We start from the raw sequence: 19,356 nt of genomic DNA on the forward strand, positions 1-19,356 counted from the left end.
AACTGGGGGAAAGTTAAAAGGCTTAGAGCGAAACAGATCTGTCAGAAGAGGGGATTTTGTTTTGTTTTTAAAATGATTTTTTAACAAAAGAGAAAACACATTCAGCAAACTAATTGGTAGCTTTTCTTTTCCATGAACAAGGGAAACATGCCCATGCTGTGGCAGAAATCATCTTACCTTGTAGTAGCAAGTGCTGATGGAAACTCTCAATTTACAAAAACTGAAGAATCAAAGTTATTCCTGTAACAGTCCAAGGGGTTAAATGCACAGAATTGCTTATTCTGTCAGAGAAATCCATGTTGTTTCATTACATGAATAGAATTTGGGTCATAAATGTTGTATTTGAGAAGTACGTCTCCTGACCTTCAGACTTGCTGTCCTTTGAATTCTGAAATAAAATTACGGTTTTGTTGTTTATGTGTAGTACCCTTCTTCCTGTCAGTCCTTGTCCCAGGAGAACCAGGAAAGCAAGGGACTAACACGCTGTCTTACAGACCAGACAGTGTAAATGCTCCCTAGTCTCCAAGGGTTTCTTTTATTGAATGCGGTATAAATAAAACTGTGAGATTCTTGCTCAATAGGAGCTGGAATTTTTAGTCTATACTTCTGTTGTACCAGTGAGGGTTTATTTTAGTGTAATTTCATTCTTAAAGATGATCAACTTTGTATGCTTCAAAATATTTTGAAGTATTTTCTCCATAAATAATGCTTATAATTTCAGCATATCGTTATCATAAAACATAATACATTCTTTATTGGCTTCTCATAAAACACTGAATATATTTTTTCTTGCCAAAACTAGCAAGGCCCTTTATATTAGTCCAAAGTATCTTTGGCATTCCCTTCTTAGGCACACACTTAAATCTGTGGGCCAGATCTAATCTCTGTTAAATCAGTATAAATGAAGAATAAATCCATTGTTAATGGAATTTAACCTGCATCGTTGTTTTTGAAAGGGATTGGGTTTTCTCATTGGTTTGTGTTTCCTAAATGTTGATATCATGCTGTCTGACTTGATGATTTTTATAGCTATTTATTGCCAAGGAAACATCAGAGGAACAGAAAGAGAAGAAACAAACAAAAACAAATCAGAAAAACAATAAAACCCAAACCAAAAGAGCTGAACTTGTTTGGAAAGTTTATTATCAATTATCTACCTGCTGGTATTTTTAGAATGTAACACACTTTGCCATACTGTCATCCCTTGTTGGAGGGACAAAGGAGAAAGGGGGTGAGATTGTTGGAAGAGCTGATGCTTAAGCTGAGAGTCAGAAAGGACCAAACCTGCTGTGAAGCTAGGAGTGACTGTGTTTGCTAGCTTACTGCTAGTATTTTGTAAGAATTTCATCTTCTGCAGGTACTGTTGTTGGAGTTAATGAGAGCACTGCTTTCTCCTGGCCTACATGCGACAGATGTGGCAATGGAAAGTTGGAACTGTGTCCCCAGGACAGGTGAGAGTCAGCATGCTCCGGAGCACTCCAGGTGTTTTGCAGATGTAGCCATAACAGCAATAGGTGATGCAATGATTCCTGCAGGCACAGGCTGCACTTTGTTCCTTCCTAGAACTAAGACGTAGTATTTTTATTGCTGATGAACTGATAAAACCAGCAAGGTTAGATTAATTTATTAAGAAAGATACAAGTAGATATGAAATGGTTTAAATTTGCAGTTATCACATTTTTTTTCAAACTGATCTTAAAGTATTGCTTACAAAGATTTCATAGCCCACTGCATTATAATATTAGTTTTAATAAACATCCACGTAAATCACAGGTCTGATTTTAAGCTCCTTTAAAAGTAGCTGCTTGTGTTTGTCTATGCTACCTTGTTACCCTGTGTACTACCAATTCACCTCATTTTTATACTGAACTGTGATCTTTGCTGTAATTTACGTAAGTGTGAAAGAGTGGCGTTTCAGACCTATTTGATTTATAACCTTTCTAAAAAGGATGTTGAATAATTCTGGGAGTATAACTGTCCCAAATGTGAAGACTGATCCCACAGGACCTGTTACCACGTGAAATGCTAAACCTGTGTCACACTGGCATGTTCTTGGAAAACCTCCCCTTCAGCTGCTTAGCCAGCTTGCTCTTGCAGGGTCTGAGATACCTGAGGGGATAAAAACACAAGAGGGTAAGAGAATAGTCAGAGTGTAAAAAGAAGGAAAGGGGGGTTCTTCCTAGTGGAAAAGCTTACAAAAAGCATAAGGAGAAGTTGGGTGGGTTTGGTCCCATTGAAATAGAGAACATTTTCCTAAATATGAGAAGCTTTATGGCTTATGCTTTGTTATGTATAGCCTCTGGGGGAAAAAGGCTGAAAATAAAAAAAAAGTTGTCCTATATTATACTGTCATGCAAAACATAAGGATGTGTGTACATTCACATAGTAATGTAGTTCAATTAAAAAAAAATCTACTGTGAAGGACACTTTTGCTTCATTTGAAGAACAATGTAGCATCAATATTTGTTTAAGACATTATTCCAACAAGCTCTTACAGCTGAGCTTAATTTTATGCATATGACTTAAGTATGTGCTGAAAATGTTGAATGTTTGCTGAACGAGGGCCTAAATCATTAAGTCACTTGGGCCAAATCTATACTACAAATTTTCTTTTGCCATAACTTTTAGAAGGTTATAAGATTAATATTTGCTTAAGGGGAGTGACTATAAATAGCAACCTCCCCCCACGTTGCCAAAACTTACAAAAGGAAGATCCTTTTGCTAGAAGAGTTTAGGTGCTCCAAGAGAGTTATTTAGCTCTACCAACAGAAGAGTTCTATTTGTTATTATCAACTGAATCTCTGCCAGGGCTTTCCTACTAGAAGTCTACTGGCAAAGTATTTTAGAGAATAAGCTAGCTGGTTTTTTGTGTGTTTTGATTTATGACTGATAGCTTTTCCATTGTTCTATGTTTTTCCATCATTATTTGTGTGTTTCAGTGGATTGCTATATTGCAACCAGTGCTCTGAAGTTGTCATTTCACCAGTTTTGAAAATGCAGCTGGAAGTCTTCTTGAGTTGTCCATCTCGATGTCAAAGTACAGTAAAAGTAAAGGTATGGCATGAAATAAGCTTCGGTGTATTGAGTATAGTGAGGCTAGATATGTAGACACACAGGTACTCTAAGCCACGCTTTTATAAACAGCTCTGTCAGAAGACAAATTAAAAGATGTAAGAGTACCCCATAATTTAATCTGATACTAAACTTGTGTTTCGTTGGACTAAGGACCCAGTTCCCAGATCTTACTCAAACAATACAGTCGTCGAGTTCACCCTGAGGTTTGCAAACTGTTTTATGGTCCAGCTGAAGGGCTTTGTTGGGTTGGGCCTTGGGAAACCTCAGTCTCCACAGCCTAAAAAGAACATGTATTTTTAGGCTCCCATTCTGAACATCTTTTGTGTCACCTCTTCTCTGCTTTCTTGGCCAGGGAAACAAAACCATTCTATATTAAAACGATAAATCTTTGTTCAATGTGACTGTTTTAACCTGTGAACAGAACATCTTTGCACACATAAGACTTTTGTCATGAACAAAACCTGTTTATTTTCTCATTCCAGCTGTTACAAAGGACAATCTCTTCTCTCCTGATGTTCTCCGCCAATGAGGATGGGGTAGGTATAATGAATGTTGATGAAAGAAAGTTAAACTAGTGTAGAGGCAGAGTACAGGAGACATGAATCAGGTGGGAAGATACTCGAATCACAGAAATGAAAGGGATTCCTGGAGGCCATCGTCCAACCTAGCGCTCACACTGGGCTATTGCCAATGCGTAGGCAGGTCAGCTGTGACTTTGGCTGGCAGGGTCTTGAAAACTTTGAAGGATGGAGATTCTGCCTTCCAGGCAGCTCGTTTCAGAACTGCACTAGGAGCGGTAGGGGATTTCACTAGAAATAATGAATTTTTTTTTCATGTCCAGCCTGGGATTTGAGTGGGCTGGACTCTTTGGCAATCCCACCTTCCACCTGCTGACGCTTTGCTATCGCGTGACTATCATCAGGCTGACACCCCCTTTTTTAGAAGAGGGATGCTACAGATGGGGTATGTAGACAGCTTTAGCTCAGCTGCAGATCTGCAGAGCTATCTGCAAATAGGACTATGTCCAGACATTCAGAGCTGCGACGGGCAGTGCTGGGCTTAACTCCATTTTCTGGCTGAGGATCCAAAGACAGCAAACACAGTTCAAGCATCCCACCTTTTGGGGCTGGTCTTCTAAGCCCTATAAACCAAAACTACTTTCTAATAGCACAACCATGAAACTACTGGCAGGCAGTAATAGTAGAGGAATTTGCAAAATGCATGCAAGATAGTACTTTATAATTGAATGAAATACACGTAAGCCACGGGGATCCATGGGCTGAAGTACAGTTTATGTAATTGTGAAGTAGTTATTCCTTTAATCTGAGATATCAGAAGAACCTTGACATTTGGCACAGTGACCCAGATTTATCACAGGTGAGGGAGGCACCTGGGTAGCTGCCTGGCTGGCATTGGCTGCCGGATGGTCAGCAGCGAAGGAGCGGCACCTTCAGAGGGTGATTAAGTCCTATTAACATCCCGAGATCCCCCCGTCTCCATTGCCCGTGGAAGGGAGCAAAGGTCAGCTTGTTGTCTTGTTTAATGATCCTAGTTAAATATCTTTGGTTAGGTGACACGTGTCGGGGTCATTCTGCTTTCTCCGTCTTGTATAATCTTCTAGCATTTTGCTATTATGTGCTCCATGGTTTTAATGGGATTTATGGATAATATTTAAAGTGGAATGCTGCTCTGAAATCATAAATTATTTTTCTTATGCTGGAGGGTGTATATTTGATTTAAGCAAAGAGATACAAGAAATTTCCGAAATATGTTTGCTTTCTTAATAGCAGTTAAGTCTTGCTAAGTTTTACAGAATGTGTCTGGTTTGGTTACAGACTGACAAAACGTAGTTCTTTTTCGAGTTAATAGAATTCAAACAACCTCTTTTTCATGTTTCAATTTTTATAATGCTAGTATTTAGAAGTCTGGCAAGTTAGAAACAGGGGTTTTTTTCCCTAGCTGAAATGCAGGGATAATTTTTTCCTTTTTTTTTCATAAGCATTTCTGTCTCTGAACCACTGCATTTTAAAAAGCAGCACAACTCAGCGAAGATTAATCACAAGAAATACCACTTGAGGTGGCATTTTTTTGCCAATGCTGCTAAAGTTTCTAAGGGTGTAGCTTTGTAATCACTTCTTTTGGCAGGGAGGTTGGTTTTAGCTGCCACTGCCCCTGGCCACTTGTTCCTTACCTTGTGACAACCCTTCTGTTACACCAGTATAGCTGTTTGTGCAGCTGCGTGATGAATTGGACTGCAGAACTGGGCTGGAGTAAAAACAATCTATGAAAAAAGAAGAAAAGGGTTGTTCATACCTTGAATCAGGCAATAGATGTGGGTATCACATACCTATACAAACGCACAGCCCAGATGAAAGCAGGGTGCATGGCCAGAGGCTGGTCACAGGTAAGTCCCACTGAGGAGAGAAATGGATGTAAACCTGCCATCTGAGAGAGATACTCTCTCGGGCGAGGTATCAGCTATCACCAGTTCTTCTGGTGACATGCTCTCTCATCTTAGAGAAATCATCCCAGCCTCACATCCCTCTCCTCCACACAGAGTACAGTCTCTACAAATTCGCTCAGGCACAACTCATGTGGGTAAACTGCCACTCGGATCATTAGACAGAAGGGACTGTGTAGGTGCCAGTGATCATGAACAACGCATGATACAACACAAAGTAAAAAGCCGGGGGGGGGGGGGGGGGCGTAAAAAGAGTTACAAAATATTTTTTCCTTTAGTGGATCTGTTAGCTAAAGTAATTGATATATAGTATGTATATATACATTGCTAGCACATGTGAATTCCTACCAGTGTCAGAAAGCTAGATAAAGGGAGCACATGTAGCTTATGCTTCAGCAAAATTGAGTTCAAAGTCACAGTAGCTGTTTTTCTTTTTTTTTTAAACAGGTCATTTTTGAAAGCCTGGTAGGGAAGCAGCACTTTAAGCAGGAGTGAGATCTAATTATTGAAAATCTAACATATTCATTCTTTCCATCAGTTCTAACGCACCTTTCTTTTTGAGTCCTTAAAAAAAATTGTCTGTTGGAAGAGGACCTTGCAGCCTGCATCTTCCCAGTCGAATGCTGCTTAGAACAGAATGTCCAGGACTGTTTGTTTTAATCAACATGCTTTTATCACTGCAGAGTTATGAGGTGCAGAGCGTGCTGGGAAAGGAGGTGGGGTTATTGAACTGCTATGTCCACTCCGTAACCAGCCACCCCAACTGTGTTGCACTGGAGGAAATTGTTCTTCTGGAAGCAGCAGCAAGACACTGAGCTGAACTCTAGTCAGCTACTATAGTATCTGTGGACTTTGTGATGTGGTTATCTGTTAACTAGTGCCACAGATAACGTATAATGCAAGCGTGATAAGTATTAAGATAGTTTATTAAAACTGTGATTTACAAAGCACATTGTGCTAATGCTGAAAAAATATCTATATAAAAATTTCTGTTTAACCTTCTGAACTCTTCTTTTTCAGATCAGTTCAGAATTTAAGAATACAGTTTCTTTGGCACGTTTGCTGTTTATGTACGTAAAACATCTTGTTCTGGAAGTTTTGAATGGTTGTCAATTTTTTTTTATAATATTATATTTATTATGTGTCGATGGAAAATATTTTACTGATATTTTTGAAATAAATACTTTGCTATAGGCAGTGAATATTGGTCTGAGTTTTATCAGTGGATTCCAGACTTACCACTGGCTGCAAAACACCACTTTGTGCGCTAATTCTGAGTTGTAGCATTTGTTATCACCTTGCAATAAATGTTATAAAGACAGAGATTTGAACAAAGCTTATATTTTGAAGCGTCAAGCTTATATAAAGTTAATGTTTTACAGCTAACTGGTCTCTAAGCAGAGAAGTACTGTGTTATCTGTAGCTTCCTACAAAGCGGGTGTTTCATTATACAGTTTCTGTTACGGGTAACGAGCAAACTGCTTTGTAGGCCACGTAACTTTCCTCACCCTGACTGTACAGAGACATGGATTACAAATCAGATAATATCAAAATCTTCCTATGTGTGCATTGTTTGAGATGCAAGAATTAATGTTAAGCGTTCAGTCAGAGATTAGGTTTTTTTTCCCCTTCCCCTTTCTCGGTATTTAAAAAACCCGTACAGGTCAGAGGAGGAGGAATGAATGGTTTTGCACAGGTCCAGTGCATGACCACCCAGCAGAAAAGGAACAGCAAACTTCTTGCTACACTGATCGTTCCTGCGGCCGAGGCCGATAGTGGAAAGTCAGATACGTCACGATTACTAAAGGAATGACCCAGCTTTTGAATCCCCCTTTTCCCCCCTCCTCCAAGTCTTTCAGTCTCTGACCTGCCCCCCCGCCATAAGGAAAAAGGGGATGTCGGCCAGTTCCTGTGTAGAGGATACTGCCCTGTACACGGCCAGGGTCGCCCCTTCGAAACCAGCAAGACTATTCTCTCTCGCAAAGCACTGGCTGTTGGAGATGCATGTGGTACCAGGCCGCTTTTCTGCCAGCGCCCTACAGATGCTGTCATCTTTGTGTGTGCGCTATCAATATTCAGACAAGTTGCCTACCCTTCTGTAATACTGTCACTCAGTCAGGGATCAGCGTCGTTGCCTGCTCTCGCCGTCACTAGCAGTGACCAGTGAAAGTGGCCAGCTCCTGCCCGTCCATCGCCTACAGCGGGCTGAAGCGCATGGCTGCAACAGCATCTCCTGGGGGACCGCAGCGGCTTCAAACTTAGGAGCGCGTTAGTGTAGGTGCAGCTTTGCGTTGTCTGGAGTGGAAACTGCTTCGAGGGTTTTTTTGGTTGTTTGGTTTTTTACCAGGAATTTTAACTAACGGTGTTCTTGTGTTCATGGATTTTTTTTTTTTTTTTTTTTTTTAATAAGGCTATGTTTCTGGAAGAGTCCTGGCCAAAGAGCAGCCCCTCCTGCAGTGCAACTGCTGCTCGGCCCCAAGTGAGCTCAGCAGCAACCGCTGACTCAGCATTCCGGCACGGCGATGCAACAGCTCCCCGGGGGGGTCGGGGGGGGGAGCAAGACTTTGTAACCACCACGTGCAGGACTCCCAGTGATTCCCACCGTTGCATCGCCCTTAGGCTGCTTTGGGGGGGGGGGGGAAGTGCACCTCACCCCCCCAACCTCCCCGTTTCAGCTGCTGGAAGCCCCCCCGTACCCCCCCCCCGGCGCTGCGAGCGGGCAGCAGCTCCCGGGAAGCGCAACTTCCCCCGCCGCCGCCCCGCTGCTGTCAGGACACATAGCAAACGAGAGCAGGGTTCATTTTAAATGCTTTTTTTATTATTATTATTATTGTTCTTAGAAACGCTGTAAAAATTGATATAAAAGGTCGAGCATGCTCAGTCTTTTTTTTTCATCCTACTGTCTAAAATACATGGGGTTTTGAATCAATTTAACAGATGTACCATAGCTGCATCGGTATGAGTAAAATGTAGAAAAGACGAAAACTACCATTACAAAAATAATTTAAGGGGAGAGAAGAAAACAAACAAACAAACAAAATATTTAGCTTTTTTTCCTTTTTTTTTTTGCAAGTTTCGCGGTGAAAGACGCAGGCATCGCCCCACGTCGCTACAACATCCAGGAAGCGGCCGCAGGCCGGCAGGTCCCACCGCGGCTCCGCGCCTCCTCCCCGCGCCCGGCCCGGCCCGGGGCGCCGCGGCCCGGCCCGGCCCGGCCCGGCAAAGGCTCGGCCCGGCGAAGGCTCGGCCCGGCGAAGGCTCGGCCCGGCCCCCTGAGGTATTTGTTATCCACGGTCTCCCGGAGTCCGTCTCTCCGTCCCCGCTCCCCCCCCGCCCCGGTTACCGGCAGTCGGTGCCCGAGCCGGGCTGCAGGAAGGAGGCGCTGGGCAGCTGCTTGAAGAAGTGCCGGAGGCTGGTCAAGTCCCGGGTGAGCTGCTCGATCTTCTTGTGCAGCTTCTCGTTCTCGGCCGAGAGCTCCAGCAGCTTCTGCTGCATCTCCTGGTTGCGCCGCTTCGCCTTGTCGCGGCTCTTGCGCACGGCGATGTTGTTGCGCTCCCGGCGCTGCCGGTACTCGGGGCTAAACCTGTCCACGCACTTCTTGCCGCCGCGCTCCTTCCCGCCGGGGGCCGCCGGCGGCGGCGGCGGCGGGACGCCCTGCGCCGACACGGACCCGGACCCGGACCCGGCGCCGGACCCGGAGCCGGCGGCGGCGGGGCCCGGGGAGCGGGTGCTGCAGCTGGAGGGGGAGCTGCTGCCCGGCGGCTCGGGGGAGGTGGGCGGCGTGGGCTGGCCGCTCAGGTTCATGATGGTCTGGGCGCAGGTGGCGATCTGCGAGGGCAGCAGCGAGGAGGAGAGGTCGCTGTCGCTCCAGTCCGGCTCCTGCTTCAGGGCGCCGCGGGAGGAGGAGGAGGAGGAAGAGGAGGAGGAGGAGGAGGAGGAGGAAGAGGAGGAGGAGGCGGTGCGGGGCTCGGCGCCCAGCAGGGTGGTCATGGCAGCGCCGAGGTCCTTGGCGGGGTCGCGGCCGGCGCCGCCGCCCGGCGGCAAGTACTCGCCGTAGTCCCCGCCCCGCTCGGGCTTGTGGTTGCTGTTGAAGAGGTCGGCGAAGAGCTCGTCGTTGCAGAGCTCCAGGTTGGGCACGGCCGACATGGAGTCAATGTAGGAGCTGAAGTCGATGGCGCTCTCGTCCTCGTACATGGCCGGGGCGGCGGCGCTCAGCTCCGCCAGGTTGGTGCCGCTGCCCCCCAGGCCGCCCCCCGCCTCCTCGCCGCTCATCCCGCAGCCGCCGCGGCCCCCCGGCTTGCAGGCGGGACCCGGCCCGCCGCCGCCGCCGCTGCCCACCTTGGCGTCGTAGAAGTTGGCGGGCTCCAGGCACCAGCTCTTATAGCATGCCGGGAAGTCCAGGCTGTAGAGAGCGGCGGCGCTCATGGGCGAGCGGGACGCGGCGCCGCACGGCCGCGGCGCGGGGGCTCCGGGCCGCGGGCACCAGCCGCCGCTCCGCGACGATCGCAGCTCCAGCCTCCGCCGCGGGCAGGTGGGGGAGCGGGGCCGCTGCGAGCGCTGCTGCCGCTCGTCGCGCCGGTGCGGGGCCGCCGCTGCCGCTGCGGGTGCTCCTGCTGCCGTCCCGCCGTCGCCTCGCCTGCCCGAGGGGGCCGATCCGGCCTCGGGTCACGCCGCGCTCGGCGATGGGAGGCGGGGATGGGACAAGGGCGTCTCTGGACCTGGGAGCGAAACGCCCGCTCGGTCCCTTCTTATACGGCCCCGGCCCCGCCTCCTGCCCCAATGACGGGGAACGAGTGTTCCCGGCACCCCCGGGGACCCGGGGGCGGGAGCGGGTGGGGTGCGCGGCCGCGGAGGCTGGGCTCCCGCCGCGGAGAGCTGCCACCTCCCGGTGGAGGGCGGCCGCGGTCGGGGGCGGCCCCCCGCGGGGGGACGAGACGGTGCGGGGAGGGGGGCAGGCGCCCCAAAGGGGCGCCTGCCCCCCTCCCCGCACCGTCTCGTCCCCCCGGGAGGGCTGCCCCGACGCCGGTACCGGTCCCCCCATCCCCCCCTGCAACACCCCGGCTGAGCGTTAATTTTCCCTTTTCCTGCCTTATTTCCACGCGGGCCAGCGGAAAAGGCTCATTTTTACACCCCTCTCCCCCCCTCAAACACACTTCCCCGGCGGCGCCTCGGATGAAGCGATACGGGAAAGATGCTGCCTGCCCCACGCGTGTCTCTCTGTGTATCGCCCTAGCGCCCTCCCGAGGCTCCGCTCCTCCTGCTCTTCATCCGAGAGGGCTGTAAATCCCCCCCCCCGCGCTCCTCCACCAGTGACAGGATGGCCGCTTGCACCTCTTCTTGCAGGATGCTCCAGTGGGAGAGGGGTCTCTAAGGCGTCTTTAGCTGCTTCACGATGCCTGTGTGACATTAAGCCTCTTTTTAAAAACTTACAGTAAGTAATTATGCATCCCCCCCCGCATCCAATAAAGTACTACTATTAAATTGGCAAGTATCAGAGAAATGAAAATATTTTCGTTTCAAATACATGAAATGTGTAAGTTTTCTCGTTACAGAACAGTTTTTAAAACCCTGGCTTTACCCCCAGGTGCTCCACTGACTGAATTATGAAACACACACACACACAAAAAAAAGAAACTTAAAAAATTCTCTTTTAAGATTTATCTACTTTTTTTTCCGGAAGACCCCGCTAGATTTATGACGCTTGGGTCGGACTAACCCAGCCGCTGACTTTTCGGCCCAGCACTCGGATGACACTGCTGGCGTGAAGCTGAGCCCCGCAGAGCACTGTGCCATTCGGAGGTGGCTTTCTGGGGACCGTGGGTACGTGCCGGTCATGCCAGGCCTGCTGCCTCGCTCCGGGCAAGGCTCCATCTGCTGCTACCGCAGCTGTTGCAGTAACGCAGCTGTTTATCAAAGGGGTGTGTATTTTAACATAAATAGTTGGGACAGGGCTGGTATGGCCGTAAACTCCTCGTGGGAAGGCTTATGGGATGAGGATAAGTGTGCTCTGACTAGCAGGTGAGGTTTTTGCATCCGGCAGGTAAGGTTTCACATGGAGGGGATTTGCTTTGCTTTTAACTCTAGTGCTGCAGTTAACCCTGCGGAGATGCTGTGTTTAAATAAACTTGATTTGATTTGCTCATCAGAGGCTTGATCGTGCAACTTTTATCTACATGAGCATTTAGCACTGAACTTGACAGTGACACAAGAAGTGTTGCTTTTTTTTTTTTCCTTCTTTTTTTTTAGTGCAAACAATATTCCTTTCCCACATCGTCAAAACCAATATGTCCCCAAAGCCGGTTCTGCGTGTTGTTACTTTCTGCCCTCCAGCACTGGGGTACATTCATGTGGCATGACTCTGTGCCACCTGCCCCTGGCCTGGCTGTCCAGTGGCAGGGAACCGTGACCCTCATGTGCTGCTCCTGGAGCTTTTTTCTCTGCATGAAGTGTAGAGAGGTGGGTGCATGAAGCGCGGGAAGGCGATTCAGAAGTGCAAGGCAGTGACACCCACTCTCCTCCTTGCTCTGCCACGGGGGGGTCTGTTGATTGCTGGAAGGTGATACGTCTCACCTGTTGTAGCCGTAAAATTATGGTTTGTCTTGGAAAGCATCTCATTTAACTGTACGTGGAACTGTGTTATGCTTTCAGCTCACTGAAGTCCCTATCCAGAAAGGGCAGCTGGTCATCAGATGGCGTTGGCGTGCAACTGCGCCAGCCTGAACAGTCTCATTTAATGCCCGTCATGTGTTACTCCAAAAAAGAGATGCAATTCCCAGCCAGGTCACCCGGCCCCCACTGGGCACCCTGCCCTATGGCAATTAGATTCTCAAAATCCCTCAGTAAATGGTGACCTGCTGGGCATGGAAACCCCGTGTAAGCCTCAGTGTCTGCCACCCATGTCACACCTAAGCCCCATCACAGCGGGTGCAGCTTTGCTTACAGTGTCTTCAGGACCTGGAGGCATGTTCAGAGCTCGTGGTCAGACCTGTCGACATCTGACCCCCCCCCAAAACCAAGTGGCGAGAGCTGTCCCCTGGAAGGCGAGTTAATTGTGTTTGTTGCTGAGCCTGAGCTGTGTGACTTCAGGGGGTTCCCCCACGTGCTATGCAGGTTGTGAAGCCCTGGGGTGGTAGGACACCCACAGCAAAGCATCCAGGAGCACGTCAGTAAGTGATACTTGTCGCTTACCAAAGCACTGGGCTGGAGGCAGGACGATGTCCATGCTCTACTATTTCCTGGGGTGGATTCGTCTGGCATCTCGGCAGCAGAATCTGTTCCCATCTGCATCAGTAATTTCATGAGCAGTGAAGCAGAGATAAGCCCTTGATTCCCTCACTCGTCCTGCTGAGTACCTGACCCACTGAATCATGGCTTGTCTCTAGGATCCAGTAAGTTTAAACAGCAATAAAAAACATTTTGAGCATCTGAATTTCAGAATAATTTCTTTAAAACCTGTTTGAGGTTCCTGCTCCAAATCAAGCGAAGAAGAGCATTTCAGCCTGGCGAGAAAGGACAAGAAATCTTTCTCTAAGGAACCTTCACAAAGAAAAGACAAAAGTTTAAATTACTCTGGGATGCCAGCTGTGAATCCCAGAGAAGCACCAGGACCCTGAGCCCTTCAGGGACATACATCACACTGTATTTCTGACTAGTTTTTCCTCATAAATAGGGGACAGACCACTCAGGGAAGGTGAGGGAACAGGGCAATACTTCAGCCTGGCTTTAATCCTACCCATCCTCCCCCCGGCATGCTCGCCTCTGGCAACCCAGACAGATGTGCAGGACTTTTTGGGACGGCGGGGCTGACAGCCTGGCGAGGCTGGGCTGGTCCTGCGGAGCCTCCAGAGCCCTCCTCTGCTCTTGGGGTGCTATGGGGCCGAGGCAGTGCCAGCGGGACGCTGGCTCCTGGGGGATTCGTGGGCTGGGCTAAGGCAGCCGTGGAGCAGGACTGCGGGGGAGACACCTCACGAGATGGGGTCTCACAGGGAAAGGCTGGCTGGATGGTGACAAAGACCCAACTGACAAGGGGGAAAAAGATGGAGGGGTCGTCTGCCTGATTTTTCTCCTCCTCCCCCCAAGAAGAAGCAGGACTGCGATGATCGTTTCATTCAACAGCTAGAAGCCAGGAAGGGCACTTGGGGGCTGACTGGGGAATGGGACATGCAGATGAAGAGGTGCATGTTGTTTGGGGAGAGTAAAACATCCTGCCAACACACTCCTAGGGAGGGACAGTACCTCCTCGAGGTTGGCGTTGGCTCTTATAAGCAGTGACTGCCGGGCAGACCCTCCCTACTCCCTCGTCCCACCTCTGCCAGGGCTCGTGCCTCTCCCTTGTCTTGAATCGCTGGAACAGTATTTTGCTCTTCACTTGGGTCAGTTCACTGCACTGATCCAGCCTGCGGCCACCCCACTGTTAGCGGCCGAAGAACTTGCCGGTAAGTGAAAGGATTTTTCTTTTTAGCTCTTTTAAACTCTGGACTCTGACTCCCTGCAGGCATTTGAGCCCTGCCAGTGCCAGCCCAGGCTGGGTTGGTTCAGCTGCATTCGTGGCTGCTGAACTGCTGAATTAAGTCTTCCTGGACTCCCAAAAGGCCATGTGCTGCAGCAGTGACACGCCTCAGACCCTGCGCTCCTCATTTTCTCACGCTCTTTGGTGGATGCTCTGAACTTTTTCCCAATACAGGTCTTGCATGAGTTTCCAGCAGGGATGAGATTTGTGAGATCAACTTCACAGCTATGTCTTCTGCCTAACCAAATGAAATCTTGCACAGTATCATTTATTGTGAGTTTAACGGACAGGTAGAATGAGCATTACCCTCTCCTGTCCCATCAAAAAAGAAAAAAAAAGTCCAAGCAAATAAAAAAGCAAACAACCGCCCCTGTAAATAATGTGGAGACTGTAACTGAATCTTTTCCAGTCCCTTATGGCCACTCCTTCCCAAAACGTTTTGCAACAAAAAACCCCTGAACAACCTTTTCTGGACACTGTTGGTTTAACATGAGATTTGGTAGCTTTGCTACAAAAGTAGTGACACCATTCGGTGCTGTGGGTGGCTGCCAGGGTGTGACCTTTCTGCATAGGTGCCATTTCTTACAAGCATCATAGCTTAAAAATGAAATTTTTAAAACCCAGGTCATTTCCGAATGAGGCACACGGTGTTAAGTAAGTGACTCATCAGACTCTCACACTCAGTATTTGTGAGGGGGAAAAAAAAGTTTTAAAGCAGCAGTAATAAATCCTTATTTTAACTCCTTGATTTTGAAAAATGTGAAGTTTGGGGAGAAGTGCCTCTAAATGTAGACGCTTACTTACCTGACTTCAGGAAGCAGGTGGCCAAAGCCCTCAGCGTGAGGCCAGAAGAGCTGTAGGAAAACCCTTATTCCACGGCTGAAGATGAGCCTAATTCATTGTTCTTGTGGCAAGGTTCCTTCCCGTGCCCAAGCGTGTGCTGGTGCTGTACTGCATCTCAGCCACAGACCCCTCAAGATAACATTTAAATCGGGGGCGGTGGTGGGGACTAAGGGAAAATCCTGAGGACGAGAAGAAGCATGCAGGAACCTCAGCTGGGGAAGGAGACTGCAGCTGCAGAGCTTTCCTCTGTGTTCAGCAGTAGTAGTATTTTTGCTTAGAGGCAAATTGTAGGATTGACAGGGATAGTAAGGACTAGCTTAAACATTAATATTATTCTATACACTAAGAAAAACCTACTGAGAATATATGCTAATAGCTTCCACAGCTTTTTAGATGCAGTTAATGAACTTCCAGATATAGTGCACATCTGGTTATTTAATCTGAGAAGGAAATAACTCTGCTGTACTTGTCGATAGTTACTAAGTCTTGTTTTGTATCATGAGACCTGAAGCAGTCTCCGACTCTGAGCCACACATCATCTTATTCTTTTCTGGAAGCCTAACAAACCCATCCCGTAAAGCACCGAGCCCAGCGACTTGAGGTTTTCGTTGCGTCAGTACTCTCCTTGCTGCTTCATGGGCTGGCTTCAGCCTTTCCGTTTGACTGCCGTATTTTACTGAGAGCAGCACTCTTCAGTCAGGATCAGGGATAGCAGCGGCGATTTACATATGTCGGAGATTATTTTCAGGCTCGCTCAGCTGCACAGGGAAGGCTCCATCAGGGCAATTCCGCTTGCTTCGCAGGGGATGGCTTTCTGCTGATGAAAACCCAGCAGCTTTGTGCTTTGCTCCTTCGCCGACACCAGAGCTTGACAAATATGCCACTAGTAGGACTGATGTAGCTGTGGCTTCAAATTACAGCACTTATTTTAGGGTCAAAACTGAAATTTTAACTATTTTAAGCATCGTAGACACGTTCTAAATTCTTTTGCACCATCAGGGCTACTTTCACGCGTCTTGAAGGCTTTCACGCCTGGCCTGAGGGCCTTTCCCTATGGACTAAAGGGAGAGGAGGGCAGGGGACAGGGTTCACCATAGCCCCCTTTCCCTGGAAGGGCCCGGCTGCGCTCTCCGCTCCGGAGGCCAAGGAAGCCTCGGTTGGCACCGGAGGGAAGCCTGCTGCGTGCACAAACATCTCCAGCTGCTGAAGGTATCAAAAGTCCTACAAGACGAGCCTCGTTAAACTATAAACCTAAACTTTGTCCTTAGCAGTACAGGTCAAAGTACCTTGTATCTCAGGTATGTGCCAAAAGTGCAATTAAACACCTCGTACGACTAGCCACTTGATTTCCAAATGTCCCCCTCACCTTTTTATGTAGCTTTTTATTGTGCATCAACTCTACAAATAGAAGAAAGTTAACAACGTGAAAGCTGAGTGCCCCACCTAACTAATCTTCAGTCATAGTGCCGCCGTCTTTATTGATACCAGAGATTAAAAGAACGAAATGCACCCAGACATCTTACACAAGTGTATGTAAAAATAGACTGTATCACACACACTTATGAAAAAACCGCTGTCCATTATCACCTGTATAAATGGGTAAATGTGGATGTTTTCTGTGATTAAAGTGCCCTAAATTAATTTCTGAAATGAGGTACACATCTGAAAGTTTATTTTTAAATAGATGTTTCCTCTACAAAAATACAGCCAAACAATATTTTTAATTAATAAAATCTGATAAAAAGATTCTGAATGTCTTGATTCATAACACTATTGACATAGAGAATTGAGCATATTTAGTAAGAAGGAAGGTAAGAAATAGTAATTGTTGCTGGAAAGTATATGAAACAAAAAAAATCCCTCCCTATTCATTAGGCCTTAGTGAGTAATATTCCCCGTGCCGAGTTTTTCATGGAGCTGTACCCAGGAGGCAGATTCCTCTGCTCTCCAGCTGAAAGAATCCTTTGAGACTGGTGCTGGTGGCAGCCCTCAGCAAGATCAGGACTGCCCCATGGCCATGGAGGCAGGAGGGAAAGTGTGTAAGGCAGTGAAAGGGCAAAGACTCATTTTTATTACACCTTTTATGATAATTATTAAAGGCCTCAATGGAAACAATCTCCTACAATGAATTCTGGGTAATAACCAACAGTAATATTTCAGAGAACTCACTCTCGCCCTTGCTGTCTGTGCTGCACTGCAGTTGCCACCAAGGTTACCTGAAAACTGGCTGTCGGAGAGGAAGAGCCACATCTGGCACAACTTCCCCAATGATGCTGTGCTGCAGTTACAGCAAAAAGCTTACAGTGCTCTGCTGTAGCTACTTCTGGCTTTGGCCAAACAAATTAACACAACATGAGGAGTATAGGCTTCTGAAGGACAGAGATAACAGAGTATAACCTCGAATTGTTAAAAAACAATCTGCTGGAACAAACTGGCATGGTCTCATCATTGCTTTCTCATTATCGAGTAATGAAATAACACCTAAAGTATCTGGATGGTTATCTAGAGCTATTTAATTTTACCATGTGCTTCACTGTTTCAACTGATACAAAAATCATCTCATTTTAATTACAAAATAACATATATCTGCAGAACGGTTTCAGTTGATTATCATCAAGGTCTCTGTAAAAGACAAAAGCACAGACTTTCACTACAAGGATGCCTACAAGTTCACAGAGTATGGACTCGTGCTTTCCTCTGAGTGATCTCAGTGCCTTTCAAGTAAGTCTTTAAGCTCTATAGCCTCTCCAGTTCTTTCTACATTGATTTTAACACAAAGACAATAAAGCTACTTTGTTGCAGAACCATATATATATTAAAAAAAACAACCCATGACTGAATACAGCTTTAATAATAAAAAATTATTTTCCATATTAGTCAAGTTAACAGATGATTATAAAAGTGGTTAAGAGGTTTTTTTTTCCTTTTTGGCCTTAAAATTCTGATCTGGTTGCAGCTGTGTGTTAGGGGACGCTCCTCCTGGCAGACTGCGCTTTAGAGAGCAGTCCCTCACATCCAGGGTTCCCATCCTTCCCAGACTCTGCCAAGAACATTGGGGTCTGTCGCTTGATCGATCAGGCATCTGACTTGGGTTTCTTCTGAAAGTCCATCCTCTGGCTCTTTGGCTCTGATATTACAATCAGTGCTACCACGAGCAACAGCTGCAAAATCATTATAGGAAGGGGACTTCTCATGGCCCAGGCGTAGTTCGTCACTAAAATTGAGAATACAAAAATAAGCTCTTACTAAAAGAAACAAGCAAAAAATGTGAGATGGATTTTTAAATATGAAACAGTACTTGAACATGATTCATCCAGCTTTATTTTTCAAGATGTGGAGACTGTTCAATAGCTGTAGAAGGCCTGGCCAGTGAAGACTGGTGATTTCAGGTGTCCTTTACTAGTGAATAGTTACCATGAATATTTCAATCTTGTCAGAGGTCTCTAACTGGAAAAAGGATGCAGCAGTTCACATCCAAGCTGTTATCTCCTTACCCTGCTGATTTGTATCTGCAAGAAGTATTTTGCTGCCTTTTCCAGTTCAGCCTTGACCGCAAAAGGGACTCCTCCCAAGTTCTGCACTTTTCAGTATTTGTCTGGTTTTAGAACAGGCTTGCTTTCTTTGCTCCCCCCCCCCCCCGCCCCTTGATTAATCCAAAATGTCTTTTTAGAAGAGGATGGAAGGGATTAATTGTACTTTAACTGAACTTTAAAGACATTCTGGCTTGAGCCAGACTTGACTAGACGGGACATAAATAACCTCAGAATGCCATCAGATTCGAATTTGATGTTTTTGGGAAGCAGCTTACCTCCATGCCTCCCATACAGCTGGTTCAGCCTCCATTTCAAGCAACTGTCCAGCAGAAGCATATTGATTTAAATACTACCCCTAGCCTAAAAGCTGTGGAGACGAACATAAAGAACAGCGGTCTGAGGAGTGAGAAGTTAAGCAGGCTTACAGGGTAGGGATGTGTGTGTTGCCAGGAACAGTAAAACTGCTCAGGAGGCCTGAGCTGGAGCAAGAACACTCACAGGGAGATATGTGGTGTTTTGGCTGGCAGGGTGATTCAGAGCGCTTGTATGTGGACCAAAACGATTCTGACAGGAGGTTTGTTGAAATTTTGCCCTGACTGCCTCTTCTCTTTTCCTAGCTGTCATTCTATCTGAAGAGAGCAAAATCTGACACAGGAGACTGCCAAAGCTCTTAGTGGAGTAGTTTAAAGCAAAAGGAGAGCATCTTACCAAGTGATTGTTGCTGGATTGGCACCTGTAAGCTTTCTTTTGACATAGCTGACTTTTTGCAAAGGGTACCAGTTTACTTCAGATGTGTTTATTTCCTTAACCCACGTGCCTCCTTTTTTCAGCTGTCTTTGTTCAAAGTTCTAAAGAGGAAACAAATTTGCCCTGTTTATCATAAATCATATACTTAAAAAGACCTTTAAGCTGCCAGATCATGGCAAGTCAAGCCA

General features: G+C 46.9%; 3 protein-coding genes and 1 long non-coding RNA gene across 6 annotated transcripts in view; 1 reads left to right on the plus strand and 3 right to left on the minus strand.

The window, feature by feature from the left end:
* The window catches only part of SPIDR (scaffold protein involved in DNA repair), a 201,163-nt gene extending 194,304 nt beyond the window's left edge, over positions 1-6,859 (plus strand). For both annotated transcript variants that reach the window (XM_052786958.1, XM_052786957.1), the window contains 4 exons: positions 1,358-1,451; positions 2,940-3,054; positions 3,558-3,611; positions 6,220-6,859. In XM_052786958.1, the coding sequence (XP_052642918.1) occupies positions 1,358-1,451; positions 2,940-3,054; positions 3,558-3,611; positions 6,220-6,351 (395 nt within the window). In that variant the 3' untranslated portion in view covers positions 6,352-6,859. The remainder of the gene's footprint in view (positions 1-1,357; positions 1,452-2,939; positions 3,055-3,557; positions 3,612-6,219) is intronic.
* LOC128141801 (uncharacterized) lies at positions 1,122-6,226 on the minus strand. The gene is made up of 3 exons (XR_008235179.1): positions 6,086-6,226; positions 5,267-5,356; positions 1,122-2,109 (listed from the first exon to the last, which is right to left on the minus strand). It is a non-coding gene; the product is annotated as an uncharacterized LOC128141801 (long non-coding RNA).
* A 1,473-nt stretch (positions 6,860-8,332) lies between the features above and the next one.
* On the minus strand, positions 8,333-10,270 carry CEBPD (CCAAT enhancer binding protein delta). The gene has a single exon (XM_052788504.1). The coding sequence runs from the start codon at positions 9,959-9,961 to the stop codon at positions 8,876-8,878; it is 1,086 nt and encodes a 361-aa protein (XP_052644464.1). The 5' UTR covers positions 9,962-10,270; the 3' UTR covers positions 8,333-8,875.
* A 7,454-nt stretch (positions 10,271-17,724) lies between these two features.
* PRKDC (protein kinase, DNA-activated, catalytic subunit) overlaps positions 17,725-19,356 on the minus strand; it is an 86,590-nt gene continuing 84,958 nt past the window's right edge. For both annotated transcript variants that reach the window (XM_052788702.1, XM_052788704.1), the window contains 2 exons: positions 19,130-19,269; positions 17,725-18,102 (listed from right to left, as the gene is read on the minus strand). In XM_052788702.1, coding sequence (XP_052644662.1) covers positions 17,898-18,102; positions 19,130-19,269 — 345 coding nt within the window. In that variant the 3' untranslated portion in view covers positions 17,725-17,897. The remainder of the gene's footprint in view (positions 18,103-19,129; positions 19,270-19,356) is intronic.

Source organism: Harpia harpyja, chromosome 5 (genome assembly GCF_026419915.1).
Source record: "Harpia harpyja isolate bHarHar1 chromosome 5, bHarHar1 primary haplotype, whole genome shotgun sequence".
NCBI lineage: Eukaryota > Metazoa > Chordata > Aves > Accipitriformes > Accipitridae > Harpia > Harpia harpyja.

Bases quoted from the DNA above. Each gene is read 5' to 3' on its own strand.
- CEBPD (XM_052788504.1), bottom strand. From the start codon at position 9,961: ATGAGCGCCGCCGCTCTCTACAGCCTGGACTTCCCGGCATGCTATAAG.